Below are 27,620 nucleotides of genomic sequence, written 5' to 3'. Positions count from 1 at the left end.
AAAAAAAATATTATTAAAATTTAAGATTTAGAGTTAAGATCCAAATATATAGGTGAGCCAAAAAAATTTAATATGTATTAATAACAGCGCTCTTAATTAAGTGATGTGCCTTGTGACCTGCTGTATAAATAGACCCCCACAACTCTCAGCAATTTCTGTGTCTCCAAACATTAAAAGCGCACGCTAGCCGAGACGTTTAACCGCTAAGAACACGGCCACGGCGAGTGCGAACAACGAAATTTTCTCGGAAAGAAAATTAGGTTTGTAAGTTCATTCCTGTACGGGGAAGAAATAATTCTCCTCGTATAATCCTGTTGACCAAGTCCACGCTCCTCCGTACGACGTCGCTTTGTCACCTGAAAACACAAACGTGAGCTAGCCGGCGGGTGTGTGCCGGAAACCTCTCCGATGCCTAAGTCAGAAAACTTGACAAATAGACAAAGCTCTAAGTTCTCAGAAAGATTATGTTCAATTACCTCCTCCAAGGTGATGCTTGTGAGCTTTTATAAATTTCCCGTGGCACAATCCTAGTAGGACTTGTACTCCTCCATGCAGAGTCCTCCTAGGATTCATTCTCCTAAGGATAATGCTTATCCTTTTACACCCTCCCCCACTGCTTAAACCAAGTGGGATGGTTTTCTTCATAGCCGAACTACCACACGGCCGAAATAACACGGGCTATGCTGAGCCATAAAGAAGGCCGAACTATCCTTAGCTCGGTCTTCTCCTTTAACTCATTACTTCGGCTGCCCCTGTTCAACCTTGGTGTGCTTAGATCAAACTTCCAAGTAACAAGTTTTGACCGACTTAACCAGATTGTGTCACGACCGGACTAACTCTGAAACCGGTCTTCCCAGAACATACTGCGACCGGACTAACTCTAAGACCGACCCTACTCCGAGTTGTCTCTGGACCGGAATAGCCTTACTCTTCCTTGGGCCGAAGCAACTATCTCTTCTTGAGCCGGAATAAACTCACCTCCTTGGGCCGAAGTAACTTTGTCTCCCCAAGGCCGGAGTAACCTTGCCCTCTAGGCCAGAGTATTCAGTACGGCCTTTTTACGTAATCCTTCGTGTTTTGGGCCTCAATGCCCAACTCTCAGCTCGGCCCAATTTTTCCCAAAAATTACCCTCTCAATTGCCCCTTAATTCCATCTGTGCAACATGATTGGGATTACCAGCCTTTTGGCCGAGTTAGAGTTTGTTACGCTTTTTCAGCCGAGCTAAAAAACCCTTTTAGCCTTTCCAGCCGAACTAAGATTACCTCGGGTATCACTATGTCCGGTCAAAACGTCTCTTCAATCATAGTGTCTGTAACGCTTCCCCTTCCAGTGACACGTGGCAGGCTCTGATTGGCTAAGGACGGCTGTCACGCCGTCTTCGTGCTTTGAGATCTCGAGACGGTTCCCGCCCAAATTTTGGGCTTTCTAACAAAAGTGAACCCTGAGGCTAGGGTATCTTCACTTTTACCACCCTTCATACTCTCTCTCTGCTCTTTTGGCTGCTCGAGTTCTTGAGCTTTGAGCTTACTGTGTTCGTGCTTCCGTCGCTGCCACTGCTCCATCTTCAACTTCTTCTTCTCCAAACTGGTAAGTTCTGGAAAAACTTGTTGTTGTTGTTTTTGCTTTCTTCATTTCTGTTTTTTCTATCTGGGTGAAGCATGCTCGTGTATTCCTTGTTTTTGCTTCTGTACTTTCATGAAAAAATGAACAGAACTTGCATGTGTATGAACTGTTATGTAGAAAAACAAGCCTTAGATCCAAAATCACATTGCGGCCGAACTAGGATTCTGTTTGCCCCTAATACGTAGACTTCTGTAGTCAATAACCGAACTAGAACTTGTAGGAATGTCAGTAGTTTCTTCTGAACCACTCTAGCCAAGATAAGATTACCGAACAAGCTTGCATATACCGAACTAGGTACTTCGGTCTCCAACCGAGCTAAGACCTTGGGGCCAGGCCGGCTTTCTTAGTTCTGAAACCGAACTCAGGAAGCCGCCCCTAGGGGCTCAGCCGGAGTAACTTTCCTCATATCGCAACCGATTTAGGCCTTGGGACTAAACCAGCTTTCTTAGTTTTTTAGACTGAACTCAGAAAGCTGCCCCTTAGACGTTAAACCGGTCTAAACTGCTCGAAACCGAGCTAGGAAACCTTCTGATGAGCCGAGGTAGAACCAGCCTACTAAGCCGAAGTAGGATTTGTATATCTTGCTTATAATTTGTAGCGCGGTCCAACGATCTGTGCTTAACCCCTTTGTTTTCTACTTTGCAGACTTAGGTTGCCCAGGCACTCCTGCGTGTGCTCAACCGAGCTACTGAGCCTAGTTTTTGTACCGAAATAATTTATTCATAAATTATACGACAAATGGGTAAGTATAGATATTTAGTTGAAACCCCTGGTGGCATGGCCGAATTTAGGCAAGATTACCAGATTCCTGACGATGTCCATCTGGCGTTGGCCGAAAAAGACGCTACCCCCTGAAACAATGAAGGCTTCGTGCCTTTTACCCTTCAATCCATCATAGAGACCGGACTACGGTTTCCTGTCCAACCGCTAATCTGCGAATTTCTCAGACAGACTAGGTTATGTCCCACCCAACTATCCACCAATACATACCGTATTATAATGGGGATAGCCGCATTAAACCACCAAACCGGACTGAATCTTGGTTTGGCCGAGATCTTTCATCAATACTCTATTGGCTCAAAGAATGCTGGGTGGGTCTACTACCTTAGAATTCGTCGCCGTCGAGAGAAGATAATTAAACATACTCCGGATAAAGATCTAAATGATGATGATTTCTTTTGGGTCTCTGGGAATTTTGAGGATTTTCAAGCTCAAATTCCTGGCCGACCTATAAATTGGAAAATGGGAGAGCCTGGTAATTTTACTTCGGTCTTCTGCTTTGTAAGTTATCTCGGTTGTTTAGTCTGTTAGCCGAACTAACACTTCTCTCTTTTTTGCAGATTTTGCCCATCTCCATTCCCTGTATAGCTATCCTAACCTCGGAGTCTTGCGAGCCGCTTTTCGGGTTAAAGAAAGGGATTAGGCCAAGCTTCTAAATTTCGAACCGACCTACCGTTACAGCGGTCGACGGAAAGCAAAGGTGACTGACTTCCTTCTTGAAGAGGCACCGGAACCGGACCCAACTTTGCCCGAGATAAGACTTGTCCCTCTAACCGCAGAAGAAGAGATGGCGAAAAGGAGCAGGGTCAGGGCCCTTCTTACCGAAACAGCTAGGCCCGAAGTGGCGCCTCCCAGCCAACCGCAACCTGCTGTTGTCGCCCTTCCTTCCCAACAGCCATCCTCTTCCCGCCGAACCAAACGTGCCCGAACTTCTGAACCCGAACGAGTTCTGATTGATGAAGAAACTCCTATTCAGCCGAGCTTACCACCGAGCCCCCAACCGGAGTCTTCCGACCGAACTATCGGCTGCTGGGCACCGAAACTAACCTTCAACGACCGAGTCATTCTAGACACAGACTCGGTCGTTGCTGAGAAAGACCACCTGTTGGCCATCAACCTGGCCAAGAGCGTGTGTCTGCCCAAAGACATGGAACATCACCAAAAACAGTTAACCACCGAGCTAAAGTCCATCCGGTCTGCTACTAAATCCATGATTCTGGTTAGTGACTTCGGTTGCTTTTCTGTTTATGTTTCTTTTTCTTTTTAACTCTTTCTTCGGTTAAAGGGAAGTTGTTTGCTTTGTCAGGCCATTCAAAAGAACCAAATCACCCACAGGAGAGTACTGGAGCTGAGGAAAGTGACAAGGCAAGCGGCGGCCGAGGCAGAGGCGAAATCGGCCGAACTAGAGTCGGCCAGAAAGGAAATGGCCGAACTCCGAGGTGAGGTCGGTCGTTTGACCGGAATGGTTAGTTCGGCCGAGGCCGAAAAGCAAAAGACTGCCATTGTGCTGAAGGACAAGTACTTGCGCGAGTTGCTGAAACTTGAAAGAAAGAAGGATGCCGAAATAAAAGAGAAGGTAAAACAGGCTGACCAGCAGGGCTTCAAGAGAGCAGAGGACGCTTACGCCCAACAATGTAATGCTGCCAAGGATCTTTTCTTTAAGTGCGGCTGGAGGGGAGCCGTTGAGAAGCTCGGTCATGATCCTCAGACCGAGGTTTTCAACCCTCCAGCCTATTTCATACCTAACTCCTTGATGGAATATGCCACGGCCATGCAACAGCAGTTCCTTGAGGGCTCAGATGATGAAGATTCTGATGAAGACTCTGCCCCTGGGGATACTTCGGTTGTGAATGTGGATCAGATAGATCGGCCCGAGTCCAGAGTGGAAGATCTGACTATTGAACAGCCAAATGAAACTGTGGCTCCGGTCGATACCACTGTTGTGACTGAAGGAGTCCTGCCGCCAGAAACCGGTCTTCCAGCTGACACTGATGCTGCCTTTGATGCCGAGATAGATGAACTTTTCTCTTAAATTTGTACTCTTTTCTTTGTAACCGAACTAAGCCCCCTTGTAATGACTTCTCTTTGAATGAAAATTTTACTTCTCTTATTCCGGTTATTGTGTGTGTGCTTGCATTTGTAATGTCTTCTATTACTCCAAGTGTTATTTCGGTTTTTGGTTGGTTAAACCATACTTACCAGCCAACCACTCTTTAGCCGATATAATTACTTCGGCTGAGGAGTACTAAGTGTTGGTTTAATCCAGCCAACCACTCTTCAGCCTCACACTTACTTCGGCTGAAGAGTAACAAGAGTTGGTTTATTCCAGCCAACCACTCTTCAGCCTCACACTTACTTCGGCTGAAGAGTAACAAGAGTTGGTTTATTCCAGCCAACCACTCTTCAGCCTCACACTTACTTCGGCTGAAGAGTAACAAGAGTTGGTTTATTCCAGCCAACCACTCTTCAGCCTCACACTTACTTCGGCTGAAGAGTACAAAGTGTTGGTTTATTCCAGCCAACCACTCTTCAGCTTTACACTTACTTCAGCTGAAGAGTAACAAGAGTTGGTTTATTCCAGCCAACCACTCTTCAGCCTTACACTTACTTTGGCTGAAGAGTAACAAGTGTTGGTTTATTCCAGCCAACTATTGAAGTTAGTTTTTCCAGCTAACTTCTAGTATTTGGTTATTCCGACCAAATGTCCTGCAGCCTGGATCCTTATCCTGGGCTTAGGAAGGGTGTTGGTTTAATCCAGCCAACCTCTAAGTTAGTTTTTCCAGCTAACTTAGAATAACATGTTTGCAATATACTTAAGTCTTGAATGCTAATTTTTACAAAGAGTAATTTGTGCCAAAAAGAATCTCATTTTATTGAAGGAAGAGAAAATTACATAATGTTCGAAAGAGAAAAGCTAAAAGTAAAATATCTTGAGATTGGCCGGATTCCATGGCCTAGGGATTGCCTTGCCATTCTTGTCTTCTAGGTGGTATGCCCCTTTGCCGGCTAACCCAACCACTTTATAAGGACCTTCCCAATTTGGGCCTAACTTGCCGTCTCCTGGGACCAAGGTGTTTCCCATTACTTTGCGCAATACCCAATCGCCAATTTTGAATTGTCTTGGATGAACCTTTTTGCTGTATTTTTTGATTAACTCTCGTTGGTACGCGGCGATGTGGACCAATGCTCTTTCTCTTCTTTCTTCTGCAAGGTTGAGTTCTAAGGCTATGGCTTCTCCATTTAAGTCTGGATCAAAATTTTCGCTTCGAATTGTGGGAAGGCCAACTTCTAGTGGGATCACTGCTTCCATGCCATAGGCTAAGGAAAATGGTGTTTCTCCAGTTGATCGCCGAGGTGTGGTGCGGTAAGCCCATAAAACATGAGGAAGTTCATCCGCCCACTTGCCTTTTGCTTTCTCTAGCCTTTTCTTTAGTCCATCCAAGACGACTTTATTTGATGCTTCAGCCTGCCCATTTGCTTGAGGATACGCCGGTGTGGAATTGTAGAACTCTATCTTGTATTCTTCACAAAAGCTTCTGAAGATTCTGCCGTCGAACTGAGTTCCATTGTCTGAGATCAGTGCTTTTGGTATGCCAAACCGAGTGATAATATTTTGCCAAACAAACTTCTTCACATCTTTTTCTTTGATTGACGCCAATGCTTCTGCTTCTACCCACTTTGTGAAGTAGTCTGTTGCTGCGAGAAAGAATTTTCTGCCTCCGGGTGCTGTTGGAAGTGGTCCTACTATGTCTAAGCCCCACATTGCGAAAGGCCATGGGCTAGTTAAAGGTAGGAGTTCTCTTGCTGGTTGATGTATTTGGTGTGCGAATTTCTGGCATTTTTCACACTTCTTCACGTATTTCTCTGAGTCTGCTTGCATATATGGCCACCAATATCCTTGTGAAATAGCCCTGTAGGCGAGCGACCTTCCCCCTTGATGACTTCCACATACCCCTTCATGTATTTCGAACAGGAATGCTTCTACTTTGCTGGGATGAACGCACTTGAGGTAAGGCCCAGAGAACGACTTCTTATATAATGCCAAAGATGGAGATAGCCAAAATCGTTGTGACTTCGCCCTTATTCTGTTGGCTTCTTTTTTCTCTTCAGGTAGGATGCCGTCTTTCAAGAACAGGATGATGGGATCCATCCAAGAAGGGCCTAATTCTGCGCAACATACTTCTTCTGCTTCGGGGTCTTCTATGCTTGGTCTTGGTAAGAAGTCGATGAGTAATGGATGAGGGATTGATGTATCTGCCATTGAGGCAAGGCCTGCTAGCTCGTCCGCTCGGCTGTTTTCCTCCCTGCCAATTTGTTCTATCCTTACCACATCAAACTTCTTGATCTCCGTTCTGACTAGCTCTTGGTACTTGGCCATTCTGTCATCCTTTGCTTCGTATTCGCCAGAAATTTGGTTTACCACTAGCAGTGAGTCACTGTATACCATTAGTTCGGTTGCTTTCATGAAGTGTGCCGACTTGAGTCCTGCGAGAAGCGCCTCATACTCTGCTTCGTTGTTGGATGCTGGGAAGCCAAGGTTGATTGCTTGCTCTATAACCAGGCCGTCTGGAGAGATGAGGACTATGCCAAGCCCTGCACCATGTCGGTTGGATGCTCCATCCACAAAGAGCTTCCACATCTCTCCAACGAATAGTTTCCAGCAGGTGGAAGGGTCAGACGATGCCGTGGGGTCAAGGATGGTGATTTCTTCAAAGTCCATATTGGCTGTCTGCCCTTCGTCCTCGGTTTGAACTGCTGGTGAGCCTTTGTTTGGCTCCTCCTTGTCGTCCTTAATGTAGTCTGCCTTTGTGCTTGATGGACTACCTTTCACTAGGGGTTGCGTTATTCCGGCGTCAACTTCGGTCCCTAGTTCGGTTGGACTACCTTCCACTAGGGGTTGCGCTATTCCGGCGTCAACTTCCGTCCCTAGTTCGGTTGTGTCAGTTAGGTCGACTGGGCAGATATGATGACTTCCAGGAGTAAATTCCGCGACGAAGTCCGCCAAAGATTGGGCTTTTATTGCTGTCTTGGGTTGGAATTTGATGTCGAATTGTCCAAACTCCACCGCCCACTTCAAAATTCGCCCACTAAAATTCGCCCTTTCAAACAGAGCTTTTAGTGGAAAGGCCGTGAGGACGACTATGGTGTGGGCATGAAAGTAGTGCGCCAATTTTCTGGATGCCATCATTAATGCTAATGCTAGTTTCTCCAATGGTAAGTACCTTGTTTCGGCTCCCAACAATGTCTTGCTGACATAAAAGATGGGCAAGTGTTGTATTCCTTCTGCACGAACCAACACTGCGCTGACTGCGTGTTGAGAGACTGCTAGGTACAAAAAGAGTTCTTCACCAGGTACTGGAGTAACAAGTAGTGGTGGGGAAGACATGTATTCCTTCAAGCTTTCCAGAGCTCGGTTGCATTCTTCATCCCACTCAAACTTGGCCTTTAATGCTTGGAAGAACGGTCGTAGTCTGTCCGACGATCTGCTTATGAACCGGTTGAGTGCAGCCGCCATACCAGTAAGATGCTGCACTTCTTTGACTGAGTTTGGTCTCTCCAACTCCTGGATCGCTTTGATCTGAGAGGGGTCGGCTTCTATACCTCGGTTGGTCACCAGGAAGCCCAAGAATTTGCCAGATCCAACTCCGAATGCGCATTTGGACGCATTGAGGCGTAGCTTGTGTTTCTTCAGGATCTGGAACATCTCGCCTAAGTCTTTCAGATGGTCATTCTCATCCTTGCTTTTGACCACCATGTCGTCGATGTACGCCTCCATTGTTCTGCCTAACAATGGTTCAAACATCTTGGTGACCATCCTTTGGAATGTTGCCCCTGCGTTCTTTAGGCCAAAGGGCATGACCTTGTAGCAATATAACCCCCTTGGTGTTGTGAAGGAAGTGACCTCTTGGTCTGGTTCGTGCATGGCGATCTGGTGGTAGCCTCTGTATGCATCCAAAAAGCTAAGTCGGTTATGTCCTGCTGTTAAGTCCACCAGTTGATCTATCCTTGGTAGAGGGAAGCTATCTTTTGGGCACGCTTTGTTGACTGTTTTGTAGTCGACGCAGACACGCCATTTACCATTCTTTTTTGGCAATACGACGGTGTTGGAGATCCATTTTGGGTAGTGCACTTCCCTTATCGCTCCTGCCTCCAACAGGTTGCCTACCTCTTCTGCCACTATTTCGGCGTGGTGGAGCGCCGATCTGCGTGTGCGTTGAATGACTGGTCTGGCGGATGGGTGGACATTGAGTTGGTGACTGATGAAGTTTGGATCAATGCCTGGCATGTCGTACGGTGTCCAGGCAAACACTTCGATATTAGAGGTCAAGAATTCCATGACCTCTAATCTCTCAGCGCTGGACAATGATGAGCCAAGCAAGAAGAACTTATCCGGGTTCTTCTCATCTATTTTTACCTCCACCAAGTCTTCCACCGCTTTCTGATCAGCCTCTTTGCCGACGTCCGCGAATAGTTCATTACTCTCTGGTTCTTCCACCGAATGAACGTATCCTTTGGCAGCTCGGCTTCCATTTGCTGTGGCGAAGCACTGTTTTGACATGATCTGATCGCCATAGACTTCTTCAATTATACCGGCGTCATTGGGGAACCGCATTACCTGATGGTATGATGACGCTACTGAACGCATGGCATGCAGCCATGTTCTGCCCAGGATGATGTTGTAGGTGGAGGGGACCTTCAATACCCAGAACTCCACCTGTTTTGATACACTTCCTGCTCTGACTGGAAGGATTATTTTGCCGACAGGCCACTCAGGCATGGAGTTGAATCCAATCAGGGGAGAAACTGCAGGTGCCAAGTCTTTGTCTTGCAGCTTTAGTTGTTTGAATGTGTCGTAATACATGATCTCACATGAACTACCCTGGTCAATCAGAATCCGCTTGACGTCAAAATCCTTGACTCGGAGAGTGACAACCAGGGCATCATTATGGGGGCAGTAAATTCGTTCTAAGTCCTTATCTGAAAAGGTCATGACGTTTGTTGCCTCTGTCCTCCCCTTCTTGATGGCAGGTTGGGCACTCAATATTTCCCTAAAGTGCTCAGCCTTCTTGATCGAACCTCTAAGCTCGCATACGCGCTCAGGTTCAAAAACTCCATGAATTACATTGATAATGCCTTGAGGTGGTGCATCGTTTGGCATTCCATTAGGATGGTCATTATGATCTTGGGGGGCCGGCTGTACTCCTCCTTCAATGTATTCATCCAAGTGGCCTGCTGCCACCAATTCTTCCAAGTGCTGTCTTAGTGGCGTGCAATTCTCAGTTCGGTGCCCCTTTTCTTTGTGGAAGGTGCACCGTGATCTGTCGTCGTAATTCTTCTGACCTTCCCCTAGCTTGGCTGGCCACTTGACAAAAGGCTTGTCTTTGATTTCGCTCAGAATCCGATATATTGGTTTTTTGAACACCGTTGTTATGGCAGTGCGGATTCTCAACCATCTTTTGTCTGGGTCTTCTCCGTTATCTCGTCTGCCACGCCCATTTTTGTTACTTCGGTCAACCGTGTTGACCTTGGCAGGGGTTTTCTTTTCTGGTGCTGCGGTCGTGCTTGATCTTGTTTTAGCACGCGCGCCATCCTCTTCTACCCTGATGTGCTGATGCACTCTTTCCATCAGGGCCTCCATGGTGAGGGGTGGTGTCATGGTGATCGAATCTCTTAGTCGATTTCCTACTGGTAGGCCTCTTTTATATTGCGCAATGGCCAGATTGGTGGGGCAGTCTCCAATCTGGTTGAATGTCTCCCAGTAGCGACTGTTGTAAGATCTGAGGGTTTCTTTCTCACCCATGTCGATGGAGAGTAACTGGTCTATCTCCACCGGTGTTTTAGTATTTGTCCGAAACCTTGTTACGAACGCTTCTGCCAATTGGGCCCAGGAGGCTATGCTGCCCTCTGGGAGCTTTTCGAACCAAGTCAAGCCTAAGTCGCCCAGACTTGATGGGAAGAGTATGCACATTAGGGCCTCGTTTCGCCTGTACACAGCCATGACTTGGCGAAAGTGGCTCAGGTGAGAATACGGATCCGTCTTCCCTTCATATGTATTGAACTTCGGCTGAAGGAAGCCTGATGGTAGGGGAGCGTTTTCGATTGCTGGGACAAACGGCGAAGTCTGTAGTCTTGCCAATGCCTTGTCCGTTGGTTCGTAGGCCGGTCGCGGTATTGGCATTCCAACCTCGACGCTTCCGTGCGTCCGAGGAGCCAACCGTTGTAAGGCCGAAACTCGGTGTGGATCCCTTGCCCTGGCATCCTCCTTGCATCGTGCTTTTTCTTCTAGCACGGTTCGTAAGTCGGATGACCTGGGTAGCTCGGTTTGTCTGGATCTGGTTTGGTGTGAATGTGAAGGCCAATACGTGCTTCCTTCAGTGTATGATCTTTCGGATCTCGTCCTCTCAGACCTGGAGTGACGAGTTCTTGAAGATAAGGAGTGAGTGTCGCCTGTCCTGAGGCTTCTGCTCTCTCCTTGGGAGGGTGTAGTATTCCTACTACGACTTTCTGAGTGGCGAGGGGGCGTCTTGTGCTTGCGCCCCTCTCCTGTCGCCACATCTTTAGTCTTCATCTGGCGTTTTAAAGTCTCCATGTCCGCCGCCATCCTTCGAATTAGTTCATCTTGTTCCTTTACGCGATCTTCCAGGGCTTGAGGATCAATCCTCCTCCTTTGCCTGTCGGGACTTTGAGAGTGACGAGGGCTGCCATTCCGCCTTCCCCTGCCACTCCTCCTGGAATTATGTTGTTGGGGCTCCAAGTCCGCCATGGGAGGGACGGCAGGTAATCCTTCACGCCTTGCGCCCCCTTCTGGAGTTAGTCCGTCGACGGCGGACTGCGGCAAGTCTTCAATGTGTGCCATTGAATGAGAAAAGGAGAAGCTTAGTCAAGAGGTTTTTGTTCTTGTCTGTTCTTCCCACAGACGGCGCCAATTGTACGGGGAAGAAATAATTCTCCTCGTATAATCCTGTTGACCAAGTCCACGCTCCTCCGTACGACGTCGCTTTGTCACCTGAAAACACAAACGTGAGCTAGCCGGCGGGTGTGTGCCGGAAACCTCTCCGATGCCTAAGTCAGAAAACTTGACAAATAGACAAAGCTCTAAGTTCTCAGAAAGATTATGTTCAATTACCTCCTCCAAGGTGATGCTTGTGAGCTTTTATAAATTTCCCGTGGCACAATCCTAGTAGGACTTGTACTCCTCCATGCAGAGTCCTCCTAGGATTCATTCTCCTAAGGATAATGCTTATCCTTTTACACCCTCCCCCACTGCTTAAACCAAGTGGGATGGTTTTCTTCATAGCCGAACTACCACACGGCCGAAATAACACGGGCTATGCTGAGCCATAAAGAAGGCCGAACTATCCTTAGCTCGGTCTTCTCCTTTAACTCATTACTTCGGCTGCCCCTGTTCAACCTTGGTGTGCTTAGATCAAACTTCCAAGTAACAAGTTTTGACCGACTTAACCAGATTGTGTCACGACCGGACTAACTCTGAAACCGGTCTTCCCAGAACATACTGCGACCGGACTAACTCTAAGACCGACCCTACTCCGAGTTGTCTCTGGACCGGAATAGCCTTACTCTTCCTTGGGCCGAAGCAACTATCTCTTCTTGAGCCGGAATAAACTCACCTCCTTGGGCCGAAGTAACTTTGTCTCCCCAAGGCCGGAGTAACCTTGCCCTCTAGGCCAGAGTATTCAGTACGGCCTTTTTACGTAATCCTTCGTGTTTTGGGCCTCAATGCCCAACTCTCAGCTCGGCCCAATTTTTCCCAAAAATTACCCTCTCAATTCCATTCACTTGCCAATTCTATTTCAGATCTGTTGTTGATTCTCAAGCCAAATCTCGAACTCGTCTCTAGCGATACAATCTATATGTGTTCGTTAGAGATGTTCCGATTACAGCAAGAGAAGATCAGAAAACGACGACAACTTTGATTTCTATTTTCAATCGATTGAAACGATTCTAGGGTTTTTTATTTTATGGCCGACGCGCTCTCTGTGATTCCTCCCGCCGTTCTCCGAAACCTCTCCGACAAACTCTACGAGAAGCGGAAGAATGCTGCTCTAGAAGTACTCGTTTTGCACTCACTAGAATTTTCTATCTCTTTTGTGTCTCAATTTTTGAGTTGATCATCGTTCTAAGGGTTTTGGTGGTTTGATTTTGGGTGAATGAATGTTTGATGATTGTGCAGATTGAAGGAATCGTGAAGCAGCTAGCGGCGGCGGGAGAGCATGATAAGACTACGGCCGTGATAAATTTGTTGGCCAATGAGTTCACGTACTCGGCACAGGTGAATCACCGGAAAGTAAGTAGCCAGGTTTGAAAACTAGGGTTTTACTATATATATATATATAGTGGTGTTCTATGGTTTTGGGGAAACACTATGGTAGCCACCCCTGAAAGGATGTGTAGCATATGCAAGATACTTTCTGAGTCCTATCTTAAAAAATATGTCATAACCAAAAAACTTATGAGTTATAACTAAAATAATGTCACAATGAATAACTTTTAACACAAAAATGGCATATCTAAGGGTGTATATGGTACATGCCTTTCAAGGGTGTGTATATTTGAATTTCCATGGCTTTGGTATTTATTTTGAATCTTGATTTCTATTTATTTTAAGTGAGGATTGATTGGACTGGCTACAGCCACTGTTGCTTTGACTGGTGAAGCTGCTCAGCATCTTGAGGTATGGGAGGTTTGGAAAATATACAAAGTTGTTTATGTACATGTTGTTTTTTTCAGTAGAACAGCTTATACCCTCCAATTTGTTAATGCTTAAGTTTTAGAATTTTAGTATATGTCTTGAATAATAGGCCAAGTGAAAAATCCCTTTTGATTCTTTCAACTTGAATTTATTTATCAGGGATTGATCTTATTTTGTTTTGGTGAGGCCTATTCATAGCTTTTCTGCGGCTGAGAAAGTAACCAGGAACTTTTTAGAACTTTTCCTATTAATTATGTTGACAAATTAGGATCCCCATTTACTTGAAGCCTCAACACTTTACTGAAAAAATGGAAAGGTACAACAATACAAAATATAGATACATTTGACACTAGGAACTTTCATAAATAAAATGCTTTCAGCAATCTTAGGTGCTAAGCATCAAGTTTAAAGGCTATGTTGTCTTCTTTTAGTTCACATGAAGTTTAATCTATTCTAGGTTGAATGCTTGTCATACCAAGTTGCATTAATTGCCTCTTGTTGGAGAAGTTGTCTGTTTGAATTTTGCAACTGAAGGTTTGATAAAGATTGTCATATTATCATGATAATCTTCACATCATTAAATTTAAAGTGATCTCCCTTATGTCCTTGATCTTGTAGAGTAGTGTTACCTAAAGTTTTTAGAGATGAATGCATAACTTGAGGTGTTTTACCACTCATGAGGTGAGGCGTAAGTTTTAAGGCATCGAGGTGTAGGAGTTTCAAATTTTAAATAATAATATTTAGTAAATAAATTAAATATTTTAAAATAGTAAAAATTAAATATGAGGCTGTAAATACTTTTTTCCTTAACGCGTTGAATATTTCAATGCAAAGAATGAAGCTTGCCTTCTTTGAAAGTGAAATTGATATTCTTAACTTCAGTAATTGGGCCTCTCACTTGAACATTAACTTTGTGTTTTTTCTTAATTGGTCATTTACTTAATTTTTTCTATAGAACATAGTTGCAGGAAGGATTCTTTCTTATTTTTTGTTTTTTATATTTAAACCATCTTCTAGACTAAGTTTAATAAGAGCCTAAGGCAACCTCTTCATATGCATATACGACTCATATGCTTATGCACAAGGTGCACCTACAGCGCATGCCTTAGACTGTATTGCGCAAGCTTTTAGGGAGTATAGCCTAAAATCAAAGCCTTGATGCGTTTTTACCTTAGCCTCAGGGCGAGGCGAGTATCGAGGCGAGTCTCAGTGAAGTTTTTTTAAATTTTGGTGTTACCAAAGACGATATATGATCATGAGGTAGATGAAGGTAACAATTATGTCGTATATGTGAGTATGGGGCTCTTTTTTGTTATTCTAAATTCTTGGACGGGCTCAAAAGTTGCTAGGAAAGATTTTGACATCAAATTGAAGTAATCCACTAGCAATTCAAAATTAGAAAATAAATAATATTTGATTTGCAAGGAGAAAGAGATAGAATTGAATAAGGGTGAAGAAATAAGAGTATGGGGCCCTTTTTTGTTATTCTAAAACTTTAAAACCATTCATCTAGGATTACTTGACTTTGTTGTTGATTTATAGAAGCTCCACTAACGCGACTTGAACCAGTCAACCTTGGTGATCTTCTGCGTCTTCCTTCATTTTAAAATTTCATCCTCGAAATTGATTTATGGTACTGTTCTTTTTGTTTCCGTTGCGCACTCTAATATAATTATTCCCTACTATTCTTTTTGGGTCTTGACCATGATCTTCGCCTTACATCTCAAACTTCCTTCTTTAATTTTTCTTTCTTAATCTTTGGTTGGATCTTTGCTTTCAATTTCAAATCTTTCACAATGTCTGATTCCTTTGTCCTAATTACAATTTTACGAGCTAGTATACTTTTGTTAAATCAAAATTTACTATTTTGACAATCTTTCTTATACCAAATGATTGTTGAAACTAATTCATACTTTCATCATCAACCTTCCCTCCTTTTAGTTGTTGATGTCATTCTTAAATAATCCACATTATCGTTTCTAATTGAGCAAATCGATATTCAAATTCTTATATGTACATAACTCTTTTCAATTATCAAATGACAATAAAACTATTATTAAATTAGTCTTTGAGGCTAAACTTCTGTTTTGTATTTAGTCAATTGAGATTTCCACATTTCAAAAAGGGTGTGATACGAGTGTAAATTCTACCAAAGTGGTGTATAACTCTTATCTTACACAAACATGTCCACAAAAGTACATGAGATAATCAGACTTAATATACTTGACAAAACATAAACAAAAGCAAAAGCCTCAATTATCATTTTGCGTCTGATAATCGTTCATATACGAAAAATACCATGTCTTCCTTTTTGAGAGGTCAAAATGTTGACAATGTGGTCTTAATAAATTAAATTGTTCTCATTCTAACATTAAATAGGCTTAGTTTCATTGGTTTAAATCTTAGTCATATAGTACCAATTCTAGCAATTTCGGGTCACGTTTCAAATGGCCAAGTAAATGGATCCTGAATTTATCAAAAATCGAATAAGACAAATACAAATGAAGACATATATATTCAATTTCTAACTTAAGACTTCTTGTATGTGCTTAACATGTTCCTCTTTTGATCTTGCAATTTATCATAGCATTGCTGCATAGCTTCCATTACCCCCCCCCCAAAGCACTTCTTCTATTTTGTCCAATCGTTCTGCCAAAGATTCAACTTCTTTTTCATTTTTACATTTCACTATCCTTCCTAAAGACACAATACAAGGGTTAATGATATTTAGGCTAATATAGACTAACGTAGAATATAACATAAAACACATAACATATACAATTAAACATAACATACAATCATACAAGGACATTGGTAGGGTAACCTATTGAGGAAATATCATTTTGCCCCCAAACTTTCACACATTTTTCAATTTTACCCCCAGACGTCGATTAATATCAATTTTACACCGAATTTTCGAAATTTTGATCAATTTGGCCTCTGCTGTCACATTTTGTCTACAATTCATTTTGAATTGTTCTAACGTGGCACCAAAATTCATTTTGAATTTTATTTCCCCCCCCCCCCCCCCAAACTATACCTTAAAAATCATGTTAACCCTCAAATATAAAAAAATTAAATTTAAATATTTAATAAATATTTTTTTATCTCAATAATTAAAAAATTAAATTTTAAATAGCATATCATTTGTAAGGAAAATAATAAAAAATATAAAAATTCTCATGTAGAATTATCTTGAGACTATGAAGTATGAATAATTCGACGAACATATTGTACCCGTACCGGGTACTTACCGACGTATGGTATTTCAGCATACGTACTAGGTACACAAAACATGTATTCAAATTTATCCTTCTTAATTTTTGGTGTACCTAGACATATTTAGTATATACCCAAGTCGTGCCATACTTTAGTCGAAACAATATTTTCTTCTACTACAAAGATAAAATTCTTTTTACTGGACTTCTTTTTCAATTTTAGTTTTTTGCTTAGCATGGTTTTAAAATTAAATTATGGTTTGTAAGTTATTTAATATAATGATATTTAAGTTTGATTTATCTTGTACTTGTACTTTTGGCATTAAATGTCAATTGTATGTTGGATTTAACAAATTAAACCATTTAATCAATTTTTGTATTATTCCAAATTAGAAACAAATATTTTCTTTACAAATGTATTAAGTTATACCAATACCTTTTTATTATTATTATTATTATTATTATTAAGGGAAGAAATAAGGGAAGAAATAGCCAGTAATAGGATAAACCAAGACTATAGGTTCTATCGCAGGATTAGAAACTTAAAAGTGGAAATTGCACTTAAGAAGATGAAATCAAATAAGGCTTTAGGACCTGATGATATCCCTATTGAAGCTTGGAAGTGTTTGGGTAAAAAGGGTGTTGGTTGGTTGACTAGATTGTTTAGTAAAATTTTGTTGACTAGGAACCTGCCAGATGAGTGGAGGAAGAGTATTTTATTATCAATCTATAAGAATAAAGGTGATGTCCAGAATTGTAACAACTATAGAGGAATCAAGCTAATGTGTCATATAATGAAAGTGTGGGAGAGGGTGATGGAACGCCGATTGCGAGATATAACAGAGGTATCAGAGAATCAATTTGGGTTTATGCCTGGTAGGTCAACAATGGAAGCGATCTATCTTTTGAGGAGGGTAATAGAAAAATATAAAGAAAAGAAAAGAGACATTCATATGGTGTTTATCGACCTTGAGAAAGCATATGACAGAGTGCCCCGGGATATAATATGGTGGGTGTTAGAGAAGAAAGGGGTGACAAAAGGTTACATTGACGTGATTAGGGACATGTATGAAGGGGTGGTGACCACTATTAGATCGCTAGCTGGAGAGACAAATGAATTTCCTATCACTGTAGGGTTACACCAAGAATCTACCTTAAGTCCTTATCTTTTTATGTTAGTTATGGACGAGTTGACGATAAATATTCAGGATGACATGCCATGGTGCATGCTTTTTGCAGACGATATTGTGCTAGTGGATGAGACTAGAGAAGGAGTTAACACTAAGTTAGAGATTTGGAGAAAAGCTCTTGAATCTAAAGGATTCCGGATAAGCAGAACTAAGACAGAATATATGGAGTGTAAATTTAGTAACAGTAACAATGAAAGCAGAGGAGAAGTGAAGATTGAGAACGAAGAATTGCCTAAGAGTGAACATTTTCGTTATTTAGGGTTGATTATCACAACAGCGGGAGAGATTGATGCAGATGTGGCCCATAGGATTAAGGTGGGATGGTGTAAGTGGAGAAGTGCGTCTGGGATATTGTGTGATAAACGAATACTCACTAGACTAAAAGGTAAGTTTTATAGAACGACTATTAGACCAGCTATGTTGTATGGGACGCAGTGTTGGGCAACCAAGAAACAACATGTAGATAAGATGAGTGTGGCTGAGATGAGGATGCTAAGGTGGATGTGTGGTAAGACTAGACACGACAGGATTAGGAATGAGTGTATTCGGGAATGGGTAGGAGTAGCACCGATAGAAGATAAGTTGAGAGAGAATCGTTTGAGATGGTTTGGTCATATTCAACGGAGACCAATAGAGACAGTAGTGAAGAGATGCGATGCTGTAACGGTAGATGGAAGTGTTAGGGGACGGGATAGGCTTAGATTAACGTTGACTAGCGTTTTAAATAGAGATATGAATCTACTTAATTTGACTAATGAAATGGCCTTTGATAGGACTGCGTGGAGAAGAAGGATTCATGTAGCCGACCCCATTTGATGGGACTTAAGGCTTGGCTTGGTTTGGTTTGGTTTATTATTATTATTATAAATTTTACCATGTCAATGTACCCGTATCGTACCAATACCAGTACTCATACTTGTACCTGTGCTTCATAGGTTTGAAATTATCTCGAGTCGATCCTGGATAAACTTATTTCAAAAAATCTTATTTTATTCCTAACATTACTATTGAGTCCTGTCAAATTAAAGGGAAAATAATCAATGAATCGTATTTTATTCCTAAGATTACTATTGAGTCTTATCAAAGGGAATAAAATAAGATTTATTGATTATTTTCCCTTTAAAATTTATTGATTATTTTCTCTTCATAGGTCTGAAATTATCTTGAGTCAATCCAAGCGTGTTGTTGTTAGTATCTCACCAAGCGATCCAAGTGTCTCGACTTTAAAGTGAATCACCTTGCACCTTCATGCTTTTACTTTGGTGTGTATTTTTCTATAGATTTTAAAAGTTTTGATGGCTAATTTTTGTATCAAATACATCTGATATATACACAATACATGATAGAGTTTGCATGTAGGTAGGATCCATAGGGATCTCTATCTTTCAGTTGTGGGGATAAATTAAAATATGTATATTTTATTTTGAATTTGCAGGATACAATTTATCCAATTTTTTATTTAATTATTTTTTAAATAGATAATATAAAACTTCCACTAATTGTAATAGTGTCCATCAACACGTTACAATTAAACTCCTAAAAGTAGAGATTTACAAGTGAGACCTTTTTTCACGATTGGTCACAAACTTCCTTCGACCAAACTATATTCCACATGAGCTACTAGGTATGGACAAATTTATCACTATCAAAAAACCCTAGCTTATGTAGGCAAATTCCAAATTTTCCCTTCTTCTAATTGGACCCCAAAAGTATTTTTCAAAAATAGTACTTTTGTAATTACACATGTATAAAAATATTTTTATGAGAAAATTATCAGCTGGTTTTCTTTTGGTCCAACGTTAATAGGAAGAATTACTTGAATATACTGTCACACTTTGAGAATGGTGGATTCCATGTTAAGCACCTATATAAAACCAATTACCACTCACATTACCCAACATGTCGGTGTATAGCCTTTGATTCGGTGTCATCAATTAACAATATCAAAGTTAAATGAATAGTTAATTAATTTATACAAGCCTCTCAGGTCAAAAGAAAATAAGTGCATTGTAATAAAATTACCTTTTAATTTTAAACTGACAGTGATCATTCTATAGGTGTTCTCAAAACATGTACTTATTGCATAGCACCTATCTATTTGCCTAAGGTCACTACCGCAACTGATGAAATAAATGATTCTATCATAGAGCAACAAATCAGGTGTAGGCCATAGTAATACGACGCCCAATCAACACCCATAGACTATAACATTAATTGGTCAACAAGGCACCGAAAAATCGTTACTCCCAACTTTAGGTTCATTAACCATTAGTATGTTTTTTTGCAATGTTATCCAAAGGACTTTATGTTTATATTATATGTAACATTAAATATAACATTACCCAGAATAGTAATATACAAAATTATGTATATTTTTGTAACTTACTAAATATTTTTAATTCAGTAATTTTTATAAAAAGATCTAGAGCACCATCATCTTCACTTTGTGTCATAATATAAATTATGACACTCTGCAAATTTAAAATACACATAAAAGATGCATTTTGGAGGTGAATGTTTACTTGTATCACATCACTACATCAAATAACATATCTAAATATTAATACAAAAATAAAATAAAAATTTTATGAAAAAAATATAAGTCAAATTTTAACACAAGTAGATTTAGAGACCTTATGATAGTTATAAGCTTGAGAAATCCTTATCCTAATATACCGGTCTTTTGCACTCCATTTTTGAGGTTGAGGAAAACCTCTTTTTTTTTTTCTTTTTTTTTTTCACAGAGACATCACAGAATGTCATTTTATTCACTCGTTTGCTCAAGAATATTTCCAAAGGTTGTCCAACCTTTTCTACAGCCACAAAAAATTGAAAATCATTTTGCACTCTGAACACTGGTACTATTGGAGAAGCAATGTTAGGGGGCGGCCAAATATTGGGATTCATAAGCATCTCATAGAAACTTATCAGCATCATCTAGTCTTTCAAAAGCTCTTACACTAACACACTCATGTCCACCTTGACTTTGAATGAAATCATAACGCTGGATACATTGTTGTTCTTCCTTATCTAACGTTAAATGATTTCATTCAAATTCAAGGTGGACATGAGTGTGTTAGTGTAAGGGCTTTTAAAAGACTAGATGATGTTGATAATTTGTATGAGATGCTTATGAACCCCAATATTTGGCTGCACCCTAATATTGTTTCTCCAATAGTACCAGTGTTTATAGTGCAAAATGATTTTCAATTTTTTGTGGCTGTAAAAAAGGTTGGACAGCCTCTGGAAATATTCTTGAGAAAACAAGTGAATAAAATGACATTTTGTGATTTCTTAAAATAATGCTGTGAAAAAAGAAGAGTTTTTCCTCAACTCAAAAATGGAGTGCAAAAGACCGGTATAGCAGGATAAAGATTTCTCAGGCTTATAGAGCTATCATAAGGTCTTTAAATTTACTTGTGTTAAAATTTGGTTTATATTTGTTTCATAAAGTTTCTATTTTGTTTTGTATTAATATTTAGATATGTTATTTGGTGCAAAGATGTAATATAAGTAAACATTCACCGCCAAAATGCACCTTTTATGTGTATTTTAAATTTGTAGTGTCATGATTTATATTATGACACAAAGTGAAGATGATTGTGCTATAGATCCTTTTATAAAAATTACTAAATTTAAAATATTTGGTAAGTTATGAAAATATATATAAAATTTCTTTTACATATTTTTATCAATATGTATATATATAAACATTAATATTTTTCTTGTAATAGATAATGCTCCAAATGGCGAGGAGTGGCTAGCATTACTGAATTTGATAAAGGATATCAATGAAATGCTAAACTACAAAATTTCGAAGGCTTGGAAATGGGGAAATTAACATCAAACTTTCAAAATTGGGACGTGAGATGTTAATTTCTCCATTTCTAAGCCTTCGAAATTTTGTAGTTGAGCATTATCATTGATATCCCATATCAAATTCAGTAGTGCTAGCCACTCCTCTCCATTTGTAGCATGATCTATTACAAGAAAGATATTAATGTTTATATATATACATATTGATAAAAATATGTAAAAGAAGTTTTATATATATTTTCATAACTTACCAAGTATTTTAAATTCAGTAATTTTTATAAAATTATCTATAGTACCATCATCTTCACTTTGTCATAATATAAATCATGACACTACAAATTTAAAATACACACAAAAGGTGCATTTTGGAGGTGAATGTTTACTTGTATTACATCATTGCACCAAATAACATATGTAAATATTAATACAAAAATAAAATTGAAACTTTATGAAAAAAATACAAGTCAAATTTTATCAGAAGTAGATTTAGAGACCTTATGATAGCTATAAGCTTGAGAAATCCTTATCCTAATATACCCGTCTTTTGCACTCCATTTTTGAGGTTGAGGAAAGCCTCTTCTTTTTTTCACAGCGTTGTATTTTAAGACATCACAGAATGTCGTTTTATTCACTTGTTTTCTCAATAATATTTCCAGAGGTTGTCCACATTTTTCTACAGCCACAAAAAATTGGAAATCATTTTGCACTCTGAACACTGGCACTATTGGAGAAGCAATGTAGGGGTGCGGCCAAATATAGGGGTTCATAAGCATCTCATAGAAATTATCAGCATCATCTAGTCTTTCAAAAGCCCTTACACTAATACACTCATGTCCACCTTATTTCCAATTTTTTGTGGCTGTAGAAAAGGTTGGACAGCGTCGGGAAATATTGTTGAGAAAACAAGTGAATAGAATGACATTCTGTGATTTCTTAAAATAATGCTGTGAAAAAAAGAAGTGGTTTTTCTCAACCTCGAAAATGGAGTGCAAAAGACTGGTATAGCAGGATAAAAATTTCTCAAACTTATAGAGAGCTATCATAAGGTCTCTAAATCTACTTGTGTTAAAATTTCGATTATATTTTTTTTCATAAAGTTTCTATTTTATTTTTGTATTAATATTTAGATATGTTATTTGGTGCAGGGATGTAATGCAAGTAAACATTCACCTCCAAAATGCACTTTTTATGTGTATTTTAAATTTACAGAGTGTCATGATTTATATTATGACACAAAGTGAAGATGATGGTACTATAGATCCTTTTAATATTTGGTAAGTTACAAAAATATATATAATTTTTTTTTTTTACATATTTTTACCAATATATATGTATATATAAACATTAATATTTTTTTTGTAATAGATCATATGCTCCTAGTGGCGAGGATTGGCTAGCACTACTGAATTTGATAAGGGATATCAATGAAAATGCTCAACCACAAAATTTCGAAGGCTTGAAAATGAGGAAATTAACATCAAACCTTCAAAATTGGGACGTGAGATGTTAATTTCCCCATTTCCAAGCCTTTGAAATTTTGTAGTTGAGCATTATCATTGATATCCCTTATCAAATTTAGAAGTGCTAGCCACTCCTTGCCATTTGTAGCATGATCTATTACAAGAAAAATATTAATGTTTATATGTATATATATGTACATATTGATAAAAATATGTTAAAGAAATTTTATATACATTTTCATAACTTACCAAGTATTTTAAATACAGTAATTTTTATTAAAGGATCTATAACACCACCATCATCACTTTGTGTCATAATATAAATTATGACACTCTGCAAATTTAAAATATACATGAAAGGTGCATTTTGGATATGATTGTTTACTTGTATTACATCATTGTACCAAATAACATATCTAAATATTAATACAAAAATAAAATAGTAACTTTATGAAAAAAATATTAGTCAAATTTTAACACAAGTAGTTTTAGAGACGTTATGATAGCTATAAGCTTGAGAAATCCTTATCCTAATATATCGGTCTTTCGCACTCCATTTTTGAGGTTGAGGAAAACCTCTTCTTTTTTTCACAGCATTGTATTTTAAGACATCACAGAATGTCGTTTTATTCACTTGTTTTTTGAAAAATATTTTTCAGAGGTTGTCCTACTTTTCTACGGCTACAAAAAAATTGGAAATCATTTTGCATTCTGAACATTGGTGCTATTGGAGAAGCAATGTTAGGTTGCGGCCAAATATTGGGATTCATATGCATCTCATAGAAATTATCAGCATTATCTAGTTTTTCAAAAGCCCTTACACTGACACACTCATGTCCACCTTGACTTTGAATGAAATCATTTGACGTTGGATACATTGTTGTTCTTCCTTATCCAACGTTAAATAATTTCATTCAAAGTCAAGGTAGATATGAGTGTGTTAGTGTAAGGGCTTTTGAAAGACTAGATGATGCTGATAATTTGTATGAGATGCTTGTGAACCCCAATATTTGGCCACACCCTAATATTGCTTCTCCAATAGTAATGGTGTTTATAGTGCAAAATGATTTTCAATTTGTTGTGGTTGTAGAAAAGGTTGGACAGCTTTGGGAAATATTATTGAGAAATCGAGTGAATAAAATGACATTTTGTGATTTCTTAAAATAATGCTGTGAAAAAAAAGGGGTTTTCCTTAACCTCAAAATGGGAGTGCAAAAGACCGGTATAAGGTCTCTAAATCTACTTGTGTTAAAATTTGGCATATATCTTTTTCCATTAAGTTTCTATTTTATTTTTGTACTAATATTTAGATATGTTATTTGGTGCAAGGATGTAATACAAGTAAACATTCGCCTCCAAAATGCATCTTTTATGTGTATTTTAAATTTGTAGAGTGTCGTGATTTATATTATGACACAAAGTGAAGATGATGGTGTTATAGATCCTTTTATAAAAATTACTGAATTTAAAATACTTGGTAAGTTATGAAAATATATATAAAACTTCTTTTTCATATTTGTATCAGTATGTATATATATAAACAATAATATTTTTTTTGTAATAGATCATGCTTCAAATGGCGAGTGGCTATCACTACTGAATTTCATAAGGGATATCAATGGTAAAGCTCAACTACAAAATTTCAAAGGCTTGGAAATAGGGAAATTAACATCAAACCTTCAAAATTGGGACGTGAGATGTTGATTTCCCTATTTCCAAGCCTTCGAAATTTTGTAGTTGAGCATTATAATTGATATTCCTTATCAAATTTAGTAGTGCTAGCTACTCCTCGCCATTTGTTGCATGATCTATTACAAGAAAAATATTAATGTTTATATATATACATATTGATAAAAATATGTAAAAGAAGTTTTATATATATTTTCATAACTTACCAAGTATTTTAAATTCAGTAATTTTTCTAAAAGGATCTATAGCACCATCATCTTCACTTTGTGTCATAATAAAAATCATGACACTCCGCAAATTTAAAATACACATAAAAGGTGCATTTTGGAGGTGAATGTTTACTTGTATTACATCACTGCACCAAATAAAATATCTAAATGTTAATACAAAAATAAAATTGAAATTTTATGAAAAAAATATAAGTCAAATTTTATCAAAAGTAGATTTAGAGACCTTATGATAGCTATAAACTTGAGAAATCCTTATCCTAATATATCGGTCTTTTGCACTCCATTTTTGAGGTTGAGGAAAGTCTCTTCTTTTTTTCACAGCGTTGTATTTTAAGTCCTTGAAGCTCTGACGTGATCCCCATTTCCAAGGGTTAAATTAAGAAAGCCCAGGGTCATAAAAAGTATAAAGGCTGGAAACACTTGCAAATTTCTGAAAACACATGTATACAATCTGTATGTGTCTTGATTTACCAAACCATTTCTTTTGCCATTCTAAAACAGAATATCTGGAATCTGTTTAACGTAACAGCGATCAAGTAGCTCTTTTGATATCATATATATGCTGACATCATGCACAAAACTTCAAGCTTTCAAAAAACTTCTACTTAATGAATCTCTTCCTATGATTTTACTTTTAAGCCGCCTAGTTTTCAATAAAAGAAAAGGTTTATTGGGTGTTTTTAACCCAGAATCTTGTCAATTTTGTTCTTTTATTGGGTATACAGTACATTCCTGTAGTCACATTAATAGATCTTCTGTCAGTGTGTAAACTTAGAAGGATCTGTTACTTCTCTTTCATGCAGGGTGTTTCGAGGGCATTAGTTGAAAATGCAAGAACCTTAAGATTGCCTACTTATTTGCATGAAAGATTAAGTTTAATCCGTAATGCAAAGACGAAACATGAAGAGGAAGGAATTGCTCCACCGATTGATGTAAGCCTAATTGATTGTTACTTGACTCTTGCGTGTCACATCATCATACCTATATAAATATATGAAAACACGCTAATCAAAAATCCTGATTTAGCTATGTCATGCTTTAATTTTGTGAACTCCTCTCGTTTAATTCACTTGTTTTCCACACTCCCATTTCAGAGAATTGCGGCATGCCTGAACATGTCCCAAACAAAAGTCAGGAATGCAACAGAGATGCCAAGTACTTTGAGCTTTATACTGTCTCAATATCTTGTAGTTTTTGCAGTTATACCAGGGTTCATCCCTTGTGTGATTTCTCCTTGCTTAATGTAAAATATCTCTCTTTGTAGGCAATTAGTAAGGTCTTCTCTCTTGATAGGGAAGCATTCCCCTCTTTAAATGGCCTTCCAGGAGAAACACTTCATAGTGTAAGTGCATATGTACTATGAAACAACTCAATTTTTGAATACTAACTTTTTATTGACACTACATACCACCTAAGAGATAAAAGTTTGACTCCTCTTTCTATCTTTCCAGTACTTTGCAGATAATCACCTCGAGAACAATCCATGGCATGGAGTAGATGAGTGGGCACTCAAGCTAGTAAGGTAACAAAAAGAATTTTTAAAACTTTAAAATGCAAAATGTTCAGTGGAAATACTATTCCGTGCTGAGCAGGAAAGTAGGTTGTCTGCCAATGAACGAATGACTGATAAAAGGCACCCATCCATGAATATCTCCGTATTATCCTGTTCAAAATCAACACATTGATATGATCAAATTTCACAGAGAGTGAGAAGAAGGGGAATCTAAGTGATCTACATGCAAATGCATGCATATATGCTTATTTCTTTTAAAATGTAGAAAATTATTTTCTACATGTATTGAGATTCTAAAATATGCCAAATGGCTTTTTTTAGCTTTTCTTTGTAGCTAGTTTTTGTAAATACAGCACATCTTATAATGTTGTTTTCCAAACTAGCACGAACAATTTATTTTGCAGGATGAGGTAAATAAGCTTATTAGTACAACACTAAGAGAACGGGAGAGAGTTATTATACGTCTTTACTATGGCCTGGACAGTGAATGCCTTACTTGGGAGGATATTAGTAGACGGTGGGTACTGCTAAACACTATCCATGACATCTCTCAGGTGGCCAAATATGCTGATATATAGACATACTTTTAAAAATGCTCTGGAGTTGATTCTGTCATGCATGCTCTGGAGTTGAAATTAAAGAAAGAATGCTGATGCTAAAGCTATATTATAGGGGAGCACTTTTTACTTTTAAATCATTGCATGTGGTCTATAATCAAATCATTCAGATGAACTTTAGCCCTCTGATTGATGCAAAAATTTGTGTGGTGATATTGGCATGATTCAAATTTCCATTTATAGATACAACTAACTAGGCAACCAAAGGAAATGATCAATAATATTAACATGGTGCAATGCATCTATGAACTCGATCATGTACTCTTTTGAACCTTTACATTGGTGACATTGTGATTTCTAGGTCCTTTTCCCTGCCTGTTTATTGAAATCCTTCTTTTCCTTTCATATTTTTTTTTTTTTTTTGGGTCCAAATTAACTTAGTAGTTTTGAATGTCATTATGTCCAACCCTCCAGGATAGGATTGTCCAGGGAAAGAGTTAGGTAAATCGGACTTGTTGCACTAGAGAAACTAAAACATGCTGCAAGGAAGAGGAGACTGGAGGCCATGCTGATGAATCATTGACTTTGGTAGTGGACTACATAGAAATTGCATGTAAATATCAAGGAAGAGAAGTTGATTCTCCATTTTATTTTTCTTATCAGGAATTAAGCAAGTGTATACATAGATGGTTATGTAACAGATTGTATCCTTTAATTTTATGTTGGAAGTGTCAAACACACCTTGTGATCGAGAGCTTCTAACATATGTCACAGCAATCACTCTCTAATGTATTCTATTATTGCCAAAGATTCGCAGTTGTGAATCTATCTA

General features: G+C 38.8%; 2 protein-coding genes across 14 annotated transcripts; both read left to right on the top strand.

Moving 5' to 3' along the window:
- Positions 1 to 138: 138 nt before the first annotated feature.
- On the top strand, positions 139 to 27,620 carry LOC114289300 (RNA polymerase sigma factor sigA). 13 transcript variants are annotated; one of them, XM_082893917.1, is made up of 7 exons: positions 139 to 260; positions 12,372 to 12,474; positions 12,597 to 12,710; positions 25,522 to 25,650; positions 25,983 to 26,060; positions 26,170 to 26,240; positions 26,311 to 26,692. In XM_082893917.1, the coding sequence occupies exons 2-7, from the start codon at positions 12,385 to 12,387 to the stop codon at positions 26,339 to 26,341; spliced, it is 513 nt and encodes a 170-aa protein (XP_082750043.1). In that variant the 5' UTR covers positions 139 to 260; positions 12,372 to 12,384; the 3' UTR covers positions 26,342 to 26,692. The 13 variants fall into 13 exon arrangements, 5 of the variants coding, with proteins under 5 accessions (XP_082750043.1, XP_082750044.1, XP_082750042.1 ...); XM_082893918.1 differs by having other exon boundaries at positions 159 to 264; XR_014343913.1 differs by lacking the exon at positions 139 to 260 and adding an exon at positions 27,263 to 27,620 and having other exon boundaries at positions 12,173 to 12,474; positions 26,636 to 26,748.
- On the top strand, positions 2,513 to 4,570 carry LOC145801956 (uncharacterized). Its single transcript, XM_082893915.1, has 2 exons — positions 2,513 to 3,623; positions 3,711 to 4,570. The coding sequence occupies exons 1-2, from the start codon at positions 3,192 to 3,194 to the stop codon at positions 4,434 to 4,436; spliced, it is 1,158 nt and encodes a 385-aa protein (XP_082750041.1). The 5' UTR covers positions 2,513 to 3,191; the 3' UTR covers positions 4,437 to 4,570.

Source organism: Camellia sinensis, chromosome 11 (assembly GCF_055761805.1).
Source record: "Camellia sinensis isolate YWXY chromosome 11, ASM5576180v1, whole genome shotgun sequence".
In the NCBI taxonomy this organism is placed as follows: Eukaryota; Viridiplantae; Streptophyta; class Magnoliopsida; order Ericales; family Theaceae; genus Camellia; species Camellia sinensis.
The sequence above is the reverse complement of the archived record's forward strand: the minus strand, read 5'-3'. Positions and strand labels throughout refer to the sequence as shown.

Excerpts from the sequence above, each read along its gene's own strand:
- LOC145801956 (XM_082893915.1), top strand. The coding sequence starts at position 3,192 with ATGGCGAAAAGGAGCAGGGTCAGGGCCCTTCTTACCGAAACAGCTAGG. Across the intron at positions 3,624-3,710 it reads CTACTAAATCCATGATTCTG|GCCATTCAAAAGAACCAAAT; the intron begins GTTAGTGACTTC and ends TTGCTTTGTCAG.
- LOC114289300 (XM_082893916.1), top strand. The coding sequence starts at position 12,385 with ATGGCCGACGCGCTCTCTGTGATTCCTCCCGCCGTTCTCCGAAACCTC. Across the intron at positions 12,475-12,596 it reads GGAAGAATGCTGCTCTAGAA|ATTGAAGGAATCGTGAAGCA; the intron begins GTACTCGTTTTG and ends ATGATTGTGCAG. Across the intron at positions 12,711-25,521 it reads CACAGGTGAATCACCGGAAA|GGTGTTTCGAGGGCATTAGT; the intron begins GTAAGTAGCCAG and ends TCTTTCATGCAG.